Consider the following 13,376-nt stretch of genomic DNA (forward strand, 5'->3'; position numbering starts at 1 on the left):
ACACACACACACACACACACACACACACACACACACACACACACACATCGGGAGAAGAAAGGCCTGGCCGACCCTGCATGAATAGGCTATTTCTAGGACTTCCTGACATATTTTTACCCAGAGATGGTGTCCTCAAAGCCAGCCCTGAAGCCAGAGTGGTCTCTCACTGAGTGCCCTCAAGGTGGTATTTCAGGAGAGTGGATAAACCTGACATTCAGAAAATCATTTAGAGCCCAGGGTAGCACCAGGCTTGAGCAGACCCTTGAACAGCCACTGGACTTTCTTTGAACGTCTAGGCAGCAGATGGGAGCTGGGGCACAATACAATCATGGTCTCTTGGAGGCCATTGGCTCCAACCCACGCCTGGGCTAATGACCCTTTACAACATCCCCAGTCATTCAGACTGCTTGAAGAACTCTGCTGATGGGAAACTCACTACCTACTTGAGGAAACCCATTCTATTTTGGGAAGTTTTTCCCAAACTCTGGGTTTCTATAGCTTCTCCCCTAACGTGATCTTCTGGGGCCCAGCAATTCTAGTATAATTTTCACATGATACATCTTCCAGGATTTTCCCAAATTTAACACATGCTTAACTTATTCATTCTCTTCTGTTCTTTCAACTGTATAGGCAGCAACAGGGGGTTGGGCCTGGGAGGGGGTAGGAGCAACATAGCCCTGTATGGATATGTTGGCAGGCACCACCAGTGAAGATAAGGAAAAAGACCAGGACACCAAATTTGCCATCAGGAAATAGTGCCACTTAGTAAAGGACTGATTATTAAGTCTCTAACATTTATGTAGTATTTCTAAAGTTTTCAAAGGACTTTACAAATATTGTCTCATTTTATCCACACACTATCGGAGATGGTTGCCGTTGTACCCATTTTCCAGATGAGAAGATTGAGGCAGACAGAGGGTAATGACTTATCCAAGGTCATACACCCAGAAAGCATCTGAGGGCATCCCTTGAGGTCAAGTCTGTTCCTCTCTATCCACTACACTCACTAACTTCCTAAAGATGGCAAGTTTTTTCTCAAGTCTTCTTGTCCCATTTAAAAGTTAATTCTTTTGTTTGTTTGTTTGAATCCTTGTAATTAGATGCAGACTCCAACTTTGTTGTTGAGCCTGTCACATCCTGTGCTGCTCTCAGTCTTTAAGCAGCTCGAGGCATGTAGAAAGTGGCTTATTCTTCTGCCGACCTCTGACCTGTCCTGCCCTCTCTCCGTCCTGGTTTGCAAACAGGTGGCCTCTCTTTGACAGGCAGGAACAGGGTGTTTGTTAGAATTGTACAAGAAGTAAGGACAGGAGATGATACGGGCTTCAGGGCAGTGGTGTCTTGTTTTGGTTTGGTTGTAGTATGTGTTTCTAAAGAAACACTTCGGGTCCTGGCCAAGTTTTCCGTTGCATTCGGCTCTTGACTTTATTTTGGTTCCTGCCAGCCGAGTGTACCGAGTATATCGCAGCATTGCAGCTTGAGCTCTCAGGCCACTTCTCAGGAACATTTCTGTTCCTCTGTGGTGTCGCCTACACAAGATATGAAACGCCTTGGCTCGGGGCTCTCCAGGGTGTCAGATTCATGGAACGTGGCATGGAGTCCTAGCTGGGCTTGGTGCAAGAGGTCAGAGTCAACAAAACAATTAGGATGAAATCACCAGCCCCATTAAGAAGGTGGAGAGCTGAGCGGCCTCGCTGCCAGTCTGGCAACGCCAGGGGCTCATCCCACACTCCCACACTCGGGGCTAGTCACGGCTCCGTGTTTACATGAGTAATGGAACCGCGGGGGGAGGGCAGTTGTAAGCAGAGAGCAGAGACTCGGAAGGCTCATTTGGAGGAAAGCTCAAGACGTCCAGGGATGTAGTAGTGGACAGTCACATGCTGTATACGTCTGGCATTCATGAGCACAGATAGAAATCAGGCCGATGCTTGTCGATTGGAATGGGTAAATCATTACTTTCTCTTTGCTTCCTTCTGGGGCAGGTTTTCTTCTGATCATAAATCCAGACAAGGCTTCTAAAAGAATTTCAAGTGTGTGTGTGGGGGGGGGGGCAGAATCAGGGTGGGGGGGGGGGGGTCAACAGAAACCCCAGTGACTATCATTGGAATCATTATCCCTAGAGTTAAGGCAGCTTTTCCCACAAACTGCAAAAATCAAATTAGTAACTTTAATTGTATTTGCCAAATAAATGCTCAGGATGTAAGATGCCCTAAAAGCCACTGGTTAGCTGTGTGGCAAAAAGTTAGATTAACAGCAGCTAGGAAACACTGGAGGGAGAGGTCTGTGGTGTTTGGCTAATCCTCCCTTGAAGGGAGGTATTGCATGTCTACCTAGAGAAACCACTCAGTCACTGGTGTGCTCACTATTCCGCGTCTCTTACGTGAGCCTGGTGCTGCTGAACTCTGGGAGTTTAACGTGGTAGCTTATGCTGGACAGTGGGGATACTAAATCAACATCTGCCTTCTCTTCCTCCCTTTATGTGGCTCTTAAAAGGAATTAAGTTTGACATCAGGGATGAAATACAACTTTGATTTGCATCCTGGGTACGGCCCTTTTCCCAAAATCCTCAGAAGAGCTGAACTAGCCTCAGCATGAGCTCGGGGGATGGGGGAGGGCACTTGAAACAAACCTCAGGATTTCCATAAAAGTGCTCCTGAAAAGTTGGACATGCTGGTTCATGGGCCTCTGCTACATGTGTTAAAGATGTTGATTGCGCTGACCACACATGAGTAAAAGGCATTCAGATGCTGCTCAGGATGTTGCAGTGAATTCCTTTTACGTATGTTTTTGTATATAGGTGTGTATGTGGGTGGGTGTGTGAGTATATGTGTATATATGTGTGTAGGTATGAGGATAGGTGTATAGATGTTTATTGTGTATATATGTTTAAGTATGTGTATGTATATTTTATTATATTTGTGTGTGTGTTTCTCTATGTCTTTGTATGTGTATATATATGCATGTTTATACATATGTGTATGTACCTACATATGTCTGTATGTGTGTATGTTGTGTGAGAGTCATGTGTTTATATATGTGTGTATATTTATATATAGTTTTCTATATAGTTTTATATATTAGGTATAATTGTTTTGGTTTATAAATATTTATTTACTTTGCTACTTGAGAGACTGGCTACTTTGAGAAACTTTCTAAGGCAGATGTTTTCCAAGGCTCACGCTGCCATGACCTCACAAATAGACTGCTTGATCACTTGGGTTTGTGAGATCCAGAACAGAGTGTGTTCAGCCTGGTTCACAGAGGATTTCCAACCCTGGATGTGTCTACAAAGATATCTTTTCCATCTGCAGGGAAATGCATTTTCTTTCTGTCAACGTCCTTTAGAGACAAAGGGCTTGCTTTTCTATTAATTAGACATGTTAAAGTATAATAGATTAGTCTTGGGAAATGGGGTCCGGTGGTTTATAGTCCATGCCAATAGAGCCCATCAGAGTGAGTGGCTCCTAATGAGAGGTGGCTGGTTACAGATGTGTACATTTCTATGAACAATTACAGAGGATTGATTTTGAGCCTGGCTTGGTTGTTTAAGAAAATAAACCCATGTACATGAAAATGACTGTAAATTGTTCTCCGTTTGTTTTCAGCGCCAAATCTTAAAGGAAGGCCGCGTAAAAAGAAACCGTGCCCTCAGAGAAGAGATTCGGTAAATGGAGTCAAGGATTCCAGCAGTAATTCAGATGGCAAAAGCATTGCCAAGGTACAGTCACTCATTCAGAGTTATTCGTTTTACTAATCTTTCTGTTTCTCTCTTTAAATATCTTGCCGTCTTATTTCTTGATGCAGTTTTACATTCAGAATCTGACTTGTGGCATCCTAAGCCTTTGAAGATATGGGGGAGGGGGGAGAGAGAGAGACAAAGACAGAGACAGAGAGACAGACAAAGAGAAAGAGAGAGAGACAAAGAGAGACAGATAGAGAGAGAGAGAGAGAGAGAGAGAGAGAGAGAGAGAGAGAGAGAGAGAGAGAGAGAGAGAAACTTGACATTCTGATTTGTCAACAGAAAGGCTTTGGCTGTTGGGTAAAGGGACTGTGATTAGCAGCCACGTCATCAAGGCTGAGATTTCGCAGTTGGGGACACAGTGACATGGTTTACTCTTGCCATATCAAAAATAAACCAGCTGAGCCATTATCCCCCCAAACTCTTAAATATCTTTCAGGGATTAACAGAGGATAAAATTAGAAGTATCTAAAAATAGTCGTGGTAATTGTGTTTCCCCCCAGGTCACTTCCAGATTACACAAGAGTCATATTAAGGGTCTGACTAGGAGAAAGGAGCATGGAATGAAAGCCAAAAGCCCCAGCCATACCTTTGGGATCTTTTTCCTTGGGCATGAATTACATAGAACCTTGAAAAGAGATGTTTGCAGTGTTTTATTTTCACTTGACATGAAGGGTAAAGGGGTCAGTTTGTATTTATTTGTAGACTTACCTTTTCAGGTCTTGTTGGCTTGGGTCAGATTTCTATAGCTCAGTTTACCAAGTATTTACTCCAAGTATTTGGACTGGGTGACATTTTATGCCAAAGACAGTTATGCTTTTTCCCCTTAAAAACAAAACCAGCCATTGTAATCAACTCTGTAAGACTAGAATTAAGGGCCAGATTTCAGCAAACTATTTCTAGAATCAATTCTGAATCCTGGAAGCTTGCCGTGGGAACCTGGGCAGGCTCTGATGTGGGGAAATAGGAGCTTGGCCCCTGTGAACCATCCCCACAGGTGACCCTCTCCTCCCAGAATGTTGAATCTTAGTCCATGATTATATAGCATGTTAGGACCTATCAAGTGCTCCCTTTACAACCTAAATAATCAATATTGATTCAGTCTGGCATGGCTTCACCAGAAAGCCCAAAGGAATTCGGTAGCATATGGATGTATAGGTCAGTGGAAAGAGAGACAGACAGAGATTTATTATATACTAGGAATTCTGCTAAATGCGGAGAATCCAAATACAAGCAAAAGGAAAAATTCAGTACCTACCCTCAAAGAGCTTACATTCTAATGGGGGGAGATAGCACCGAAAAGGAGAAGCAGGGGTAAGAAGAGGCGATAACGTGGAACAGTCTAGAAAGTCAGGAGTGGAGCCAGGAGAAGAGTGACCACGAGTGTCTTGGACCCTCCCTGAGTTGAAGATCTGGGGCAGAGGCATTTCTAGGAATATCAGAGATCATCCAGCCCAGTCCTTTAATTTTAACAAATAAAGAAACGTAGGTCAAGAGAGAGGAAATACCTTGCCCCTAAATCCCATGGATGGTCTAGGAAAGAGCCAGGATTGGAATCTCCGTCTTCATGGTTTTTTTTCTCCAGAGCCATCCTGACTCGCTGAGGTCAGGTGGCTGGTCCTTTGTGGTCGTTCATTCTAAGCATCCTGAGACTTTCTCAAAGCAACTGAGTGGAAATAGGGGGTCTGTTTTGCTCTTGGTTAAGAGCGATTCAAGTGTCTTCTCCTTACATTATGATGGATGACAAATTGAGAAAGGCTTTTGGGTACCTTTGTGTCTGCCTCCATGCGGCTCAGTCATAACGCTTTCTTTCTTGGGGGACCTGGTGGGGTTCATAAGCAAATGAGCATAAGGTTATCGAGAAAGATGTCAGTTAGAGCAGGTTGGTTCCTTGTGATGTGGTTTACAGGCTCTGACGAGATACTACCGAGTGGGGCCCGGCAGTTTCAGGACACGAGCATTTGGCGAAGCCTGGCACTGCCAGTTCCGTGTTTTGGCAGCCTGCCCCCATACCTTTGGTGTGACATCACAGGAATAAGGCAGCATGTTCTGTACTTGAGCCCAGCAGGTACTCCCTGTAATGTCATTTACAGTCACTACCAAAGTATGCTGCCCGAGAGTCTTGCAATATCATGAAAAGTGGCGGATGCCTTCCATGTCTCATTCCCAGTGAGCCAACCCTTTCCCCCTGCGCCTGGGAAAGTGACAAGTGGGTGCAGGTAGTGGGGAGGAGGGATGGAGTACAAGGTTCTGCTTGTAGAGCCACTTCCCCAAATGCTGCCTATGAGAAACATGTCAGTTTACCAACCTGTACTGGCAGTCGGATCATCTTGGATTCTGATAAACTTGCTTGGATTTTGAACGTGGGTTTTTTCCTCAGGTAAACATTTTGTGTTAACACACTGGAGCCAAGTATCTAGTCTTGGGAACTGGAAGATTTAAAGACCCAGCCTCTATTTCAAGGGCTGCCTGCTTAGGAAGTACTAACAGTTGGAATGTAATAACAATAATTCAAATTTATGTATAGCGCTCAAAGCTTGCAAAGTATTTTTATATGCATTCTCTCATGTGATCCTAATTGCGGTAGATGGTGTCATTATCCCCACATTGCAACTTAGAAATGGAGTGACTCACCCACAGTCACACATTCAGGGAGTGTCAGAGGCAGAATCTAAAACCAAGTCTCTCTCTCTCCTGGCTTCAGGTGACTTCCTGACTATTCACTGTTCCCTGGTGGGACCCATTGACCAACAAGCATTTACTAAATGTCTTTTCTGTGCCAGGCACTGGAGATACAGACACAAAAATGAAACTCTCCCTGCCCTCAGGGAGCTTACATAACTCCCATGCTGTCACAGTTAATGATTTACAGATGACTTTCCTGACAATAAACCGGTGATGGTGATAGGATAAGTGTTAGGAGATCCATTTTGCTGAAGAGAAAACTGAGGCTCAGAAAAGAAGTAAAATAATTTTCTTATGATCACACAGCTGGGAAGGAGCAAAGGTGGGTGGTGCAGCGGATAGAGTGTCCAGTCTGGAGTCAAGAAGGCCTGGATTCAAATCCAGCATCAGACACTTAATAGTTGTGTGACTGTGCAAGTCACTTAATTATAGGAATCAACCTGTTGTGTGCCAGGCACTGTGCTAAGTGCCAGAAATACAAAAAGAAGCAAAAGATGGAGCCTGCCCTCCAAGAGCTTACAATCGAATGGGGGAGACAACAGGCAAACAAATATATACAGACAAGATGGAAAACACTGATATTAAGAGTAGTTGGGGAAGGCTTCCCATGGAAGGTGAGATTCTAGTTGGAACTCAGAGAAAGCCAAGGGGTTGGGAGTCAGCAAAGGCGAGGGAACATTCCAGGTAGGAAAGAACCAGAGAAAATGTCCAGAGTGGTGAGTAAGGAATAAGAGGTAGGCCATAGGGAGCCACTGCAATTTACTGAGTAAAGAGGCGACATGACAGGAGCCACATTTTAGGAGGTCCAGGCTGGGTCGCCAGGCTCCAAATTCAGAAATGCTTCCCTCCATCTCACAGCCAAAACCTGTGTCAGTGGCCCTTTTAAAAAGCAGGCCAAGATGCTTACCTGTACAGGAGAAGAGACTGCCCACAGAATGGAAGGATTTCCCTCAGAGGAGCTGGTTTCTATCACCATTTTGGAGGCTTTTCTTCAAGTCTTTGTACTGTTTTCCATTAATCACATCAGGGGTGGAAGAGACCCTAGGGATGACCTAGGTCTAACCCCATATTTTACAGATGGGGAAACTGAGGTTTAGGGAAGCACTGTGATTACCTGGCTGGTAATTGCCCAGGGCTGCATCTCCTTCCTATAGAAGATAGAAGCCACCTATGAAGGCCACCAGCTTTTACTGCCCTTTGGGACTCATCTGGCCTTGTCCAGGCTTCAGTTGTGAATTATACTCAGGAGTCTTGGGTTTCCGAATATATAATAAAGATGATCCAGTCCTGCTATGACTGCCTTGCCGTAGCAGCAGACCTTGTGTGACAGTCTAGACGTGTGGTAGGTCTTGAATTGAAGGAGATTCTGGGGGTGGGAGGGAGACAAATTCCATTTCACTTGGAGAGCCATCTTCCAAAGGCTTCAAGTCAACCAAGAATACATTTATAGATGTCCTAGAAAAGGGCCTGAGAGGGGAAAACCATGATCCAAGTCAAGAGCGGAATCAAACCACATGACATGAGTTCAAATCTTGGCTGTTCCGTTTACTCTGTCTACACACTTTGGTAGCCTCAGGAACCATAAGACTTACACGCTGTGAAAAAAGACCCAGTCTGCATTTCAAGGGCTACATTACAGCTGAAATGTAATAATAACAATTAAAACAGTTTCTTAAGGGCTCACTAAGTGTCAGGCACTGGCCTGAGTGCTGGAGATACAAAGAAATTCCTGCCCTCAAGGAGCTCATTCCAGTGGGAGACAGAGCAAACAGCTATGTACAGATAGGCTGTGTCAATGAGGGATAATCTCAGAGAAAGGCTGTAACTGGACCTGTTTGACCCAGGTCATGGCACTCTTTTCTCTCAGGGGCACGGTAGTGCACAGAGCGCTGGGCCTAGAGTCAGGAAGACCCTCTTCCTGAGTTCAAATCTGGCCTCAGACATTTCCTAGGAGTGTGACCCTGGGCAAGTCACTTCACCCTGTTTGCCTCAGTTTCCCCATCTGTAAAGTGAACTGTAGAAGGCTAATGGCAAACCACTCCAGTATCTTTACCAAGAAAACCCCAAATGGGGTCACGAAGAGTCGGACAAGCCTGAGAAATGAGTCGCCAACTAGATTTCCATACCGTGTTTGACCTGCGCTGGCTTTTCCCTTGCCTTCTGATGGGAAGATCACAGTGTCCCAGGCTTAGACACGCCATCCTGCCTTCTACACTTGCTTTGATGTCAGCACAGTTCAGCCGCCATGAAGGTTTGCTCTCCGAGTCACCAGGTATGCCATGTTTTTGGTAGCAAAGAAGAGGCTTCTCATTTAAAAGCCATCATTGGAAGTTGAAGCTGTTTGAGGGTAGTAAGGGGAAGTGGCTCATGCCAGAATTTAGGAAAATTGCCTCTTCCAGCCCATTACCACCACCATAGCAACCCCTTTAAAATGATGAAAAAAAAAAGCCATTTGTCTCAAGGCCACTGTAAGAAAGTGTAAGCAGAAAATTGGTTCTGTCCCTAACCAGAGACAATGACAGAATGAGTTCGTTTGTGGTGTGGAGAGGGGATAGATCTGTTATTTCATTAGGATGAAGACATTCCTTCTACCAGAGCAGGCTGACGTCTTTGCACCCTTTTGTCTTAGAGAGTTTTTTACCTAGAATTCTGAGAGACGATGATTTGCCCAGGATCACATGTATATAAATCAGATGCAGGACCAAGGGCAACTATGTACCCACTAAACTAGCGAATCTTAAAGTATAATCTGGGACCCTGAGGAGGGAAGATCCCAGAGACCTTAAGGGGATCCATGAGGTCAGAACTATTTTCTTAATAATGCTAAGACATTTTAATTTCTTATAGGGTAAATATCCCTAGATATAACCACATAAACAGAACTTCTTTGTGTGTGGGGGTCCTCAATAATTTTTAAAAGTGGCCAAGGAGTCCTGAATCCAAAAAGTTTGGTAACTGCTCCCCTAAGGCTTGCTCTCAGTTGTTTGTGACAAAGCAGGAAATTTTATTCAAGTGAAACTTTCCATGGCTCCCTATTCCTTCTGGTATTAAAAAAATCTATTCCTCAGCTTAGCATTGAAAGCCTGAGAGTCTGGTTCTAATCTCTTTCCAGATTGATTTCACTTTATCTTTCATGCAGTCTACATTGTATCCTAATGAGATGTCTGGGATACCTTTATACAGAATTCCCTCTGTAGTTGACCTGCCCTGCTTCCTCAGCTACACCTTTCAGAATCCCCATTTTCCTTTAAGATTGGCTTAGGTGAAATCCTCTTTGTGAATCCTGAAGCTTATCCCTCCCTGGTTTTTATCGATTCCTCCCTATGTAGATGACTTTGTCTTTTTTTGGTCTTCCTGCCTGCTATGTTCCCTGAGGAAAATGTAAGCTTCTTGAATGGGGAGGAGACTGTTTGTTTTCTGTCTCTGTATCCCTGGTTCTTTGCACAGTGCTATGCATGGAGTGGATCCATAATAAATAAAGTTAGGAGAGAATGAAGTTAGAAAAAGTTAGAAAAGAAATTAGTGTTTTCTCATTGCCATGGATGGGGCTGATCAAGAGTACACGTTTGAGAAGACTATAAAGTAGAAGAATGCGTAAAGCAGTTACTAGCAAGCTCACCCAGGGGTCTTCACCAGGACCCCAAGCACATTGGGGTGCCCTGGTCTTGCTCTCTTCCCCCCTTCTGCACTTTGCATGTGAGAGCTTTTTTAGCCTGGGCTGAGTTGAGAGCTAAGCTGTTATCCAGTGATGTTAGATCAGATCACACAGATGGATTGAGGATCTCATCCATATCAGTAGGTCCTTCACTGGTGGAGATTATGACTCCCTCCACTTTTTTACTCTAGATGCATTCTTGTATGTTGTTCAGAGAGGTCCTACTCAGGGAAAGGAGCCATAAATAGAGGCAGACTGAGAATAAGGGTTCAAACCCTACCTGTGAACCTGGCTGTGTACAAGTCACATAACCTCTGTGAGGATCAATTAATACAACATCTATAACAGACAGCAGAAATGCTATCTGTCATTGCTATTATTATCTGTGAAATGAGAGGACTGGACTAGATGGGCCAGCCCAAAATCTATCATCTGAATCAGGAAGCACTGATTAAGTCCACTGGGCACTGTGCTAGGCAATAACGATAGTCCAAGACCAAAACAAAATTGGACTTGCCCTCAAGGGCAAGGGCCTTCTATTTAGGACACAACGCATGCCCATGGAAGTAGATACAAAGTATGTGCAATATTGATTAATACAGGACTCCAGAATCAAGGATAGAGCTCAAATAAACCTTCTGTTCTACACTGAAGGTTTTTGCCTGATTTATCCAGATGACTATTTTATCTCCCCATGCGCATCATCTGCCATTGATTCAACTGTTGTACTATTCACAAGAAGAATTATTATCCTTTTCTATTGGGAAAATAACCTAAGATTTATGATTTTTTAAAAACTTTCTCCAGTATATACATCACCATTTTAAACTGCAGGCTCTCCTATTGCCTTGAATTTAATTAAAACATCTCTCCAAATTGCAAGTTTTGACTACCAACTTAATATTTTGAAAAATCACTCCCAGGCTGGCGCGTGATGTCGATTATAGAGTAGAGTGATTTTATGATTTAAATAAAGCCTTTAAAATTACAGATTTCATCAGAGGTTCATACCCAGCCCTACTTACAGCGCTGGGAAATGGTGGTGAGGTAAAATTTCACGTGGCATAAGTCTCCGTATAATGTTACAAGGAATGAAAGTTTAGAAAGAATGCAAGTGATAGATTTCCTTTGGAAAAAAATAATGTTTAATCCCATTACCACCGCCTCTTAAAAAATTAAAACGTGACCTAAAAGCCCAGCTCAATAACTTATAGTGTGGGAAGTATTATTTTTCCAGTACCAGGCTAAAGATATTAAACTTGCACAGTTACTCTGGGGGATAAGTGATGAAGAAAACTTACGGGGGATATGTTTCCATTTAATAAATAATCATTTTTTTACATCCTTCATACTTACGAAGGAGACATCAGTCCAGAACCAGAGATGAAACATATAGAAGAAAACAAGGGATATTTTTATTCACAATATTTCCCCATCACTCACTTCCAGTCCTCTGTCTGTATTAGATCTGGGGCCGTAGACAATATGAGAATATTGGAATACAAAAATTCCTGCCAGACTCACATGGGCTGAAAAATCTGACCCCTTGTACTTCCTCTTTTACAATTAAAATAGCCCAGCAGCCTAATGTTGCATTGAACAGTCTGTCATCAAAGGATAGAATATTAGGTCAGCTGCACACAACACTAAACTCCATATTCTCCTATAATGTTGCTGGGGTGGGGGGGGGGGCGGGAAATCTAGCCAGTGTGCAAAGCTTCCCACCCCCGCGTCTCCACCCCCCATTTACAGAGCTTTTCATGAACCTTTTTTTTTTAGGAGCTTGAGTGACCAAGAGTCTCTTTTATGAAAGTTAACGTCCCTTGTTTTTTCCTGAGAGCTTAGTGGAAAGCAGAAGCAGTCATAAAAATAAATTACCTTTCTTTTCTTGCTGAGAGGGCCATCCAGGTCTCACATGTGGGGACTGACCATGAGTTACTTGATTTACCCCCATAGGGTGACCAGCCTAGTTTAGGACCATATAATTAGAGGTGGAAGGGACAATGGTGGTTCTCTTGTCCAAACCTTTCAGTTTCTAGATGCAGAACTGAGGTCCAGAGAAGTGAAATGACTTGTCCAGACATACACACTTGGTAAGAAACAAAGTCAGTATTTGAACTCAGATCTTCTGACCCCAGTTTTCTCTCCATTGTACTACACAGATTCTAAAGAATGAATGTTTGGGGGTGGCTAGGTGGCGCAGTGAGTAGAGTGCCAGCCCTGGACTCAGGAGGACCTGAGTTTGGATCCGGCCTCAGACACTTAACACACACACACACACACACACACACACACACACACACACACACACAACCTAGCCGTGTGACCTTGGGCAAGTTATTTAACCCCAATTGCCCAGCAAAAAAAAAAAAGAATGAATGTTGGGCTTAGTGGATGGAGACTTGTTTTCAAGTCTCAGCGTACCATTTAGTTTGATCACATTTATTGAAAAGGCACTTAATTTCTAGAGGCCCCAGTTTCCTTATATTTAAAATAAGTGGGTTGGACTAAATGTCTCTAAGTCAGTTTTCAATGGTCTGGGAGATAGAGATAGACAGATGGATGTCTTATTACAAAAAGAGTCTTTGAGCTAGAGGGACCTGGGAGATCACATGGCCCAAACCTCTCATCTTGTAGTTTGGGAAATGGAAAACTGGGCTCAGAGGGTCTGGCTTTAAATCCCACCTATGTATGATATGTACTATTGGTAAATGCTTAGGTAAGACCTTTAGCTTTTATTAGCCTCATCAGAAATGAGAGAGCTGGACAAGAGGGCCTCTGAGGTCCAGCTGTATAACTATGATTCTGTGTGTGGCTTTGGACAGATAACTTCATGTCTGTGCCTTAGTTTTCTCATCTGAAGAATAGAGGTGTTGGAATGAACAGAAATTCTTAGTCTGTGTGTATGTGTGTGTGTCTGTGTCCTGGACCCCTTTGGGAGTCCATCAAAGCCTAGGAACCCATTCTCAAATTGATGGTTTGTTGACAATATTCATAATTGAAAAAATGCTCAATTTTAGTTAGGGGTTAGTGGAAAATTAAGATTTTCACACCCCCTGAAAACTGTCCACAGACGCTTGACCTCAGGTTAAGAATTCCTAGACCAGATAGATCCTAATGTCCCTGCTACCTTCAAACCTGTGAACTCAAGCCCATCGATGCCCTTAGCAGCAATGTCTGTTTCTGCTGGTATCTTGCTGTGAGTTGCTGAAGAGGACATCACTGATATGAGTTTTCTGAAGAAATGGGTTGGGTGTGTGTGTGTGTGTGTGTGTGTGTGTGTGTGTGTGTGTGTGTGTG

At 43.6% G+C, this 13,376-nt stretch overlaps 1 protein-coding gene across 4 annotated transcripts in view; it reads left to right on the top strand.

Moving 5' to 3' along the window:
- ARID5B (AT-rich interaction domain 5B) overlaps positions 1 to 13,376 on the top strand; it is a 213,128-nt gene that overhangs the window by 161,638 nt on the left and 38,114 nt on the right. For 3 of the 4 annotated variants that reach the window (XM_069101850.1, XM_069101849.1, XM_069101851.1), the window contains one exon: positions 3,603 to 3,715. In XM_069101850.1, the coding sequence (XP_068957951.1) occupies positions 3,603 to 3,715 (113 nt within the window). Of the gene's footprint in view, positions 1 to 1,680; positions 1,942 to 3,602; positions 3,716 to 13,376 lie in introns of those variants that run through there. The other variant, XM_069101852.1, reaches the window with a different exon arrangement.

The sequence above is a fragment of the Petaurus breviceps genome, unplaced genomic scaffold (genome assembly GCF_028583685.1).
Source record: "Petaurus breviceps papuanus isolate PSGF00001 unplaced genomic scaffold, PetGlider_PUasm1.0 490, whole genome shotgun sequence".
In the NCBI taxonomy this organism is placed as follows: Eukaryota; Metazoa; Chordata; class Mammalia; order Diprotodontia; family Petauridae; genus Petaurus; species Petaurus breviceps.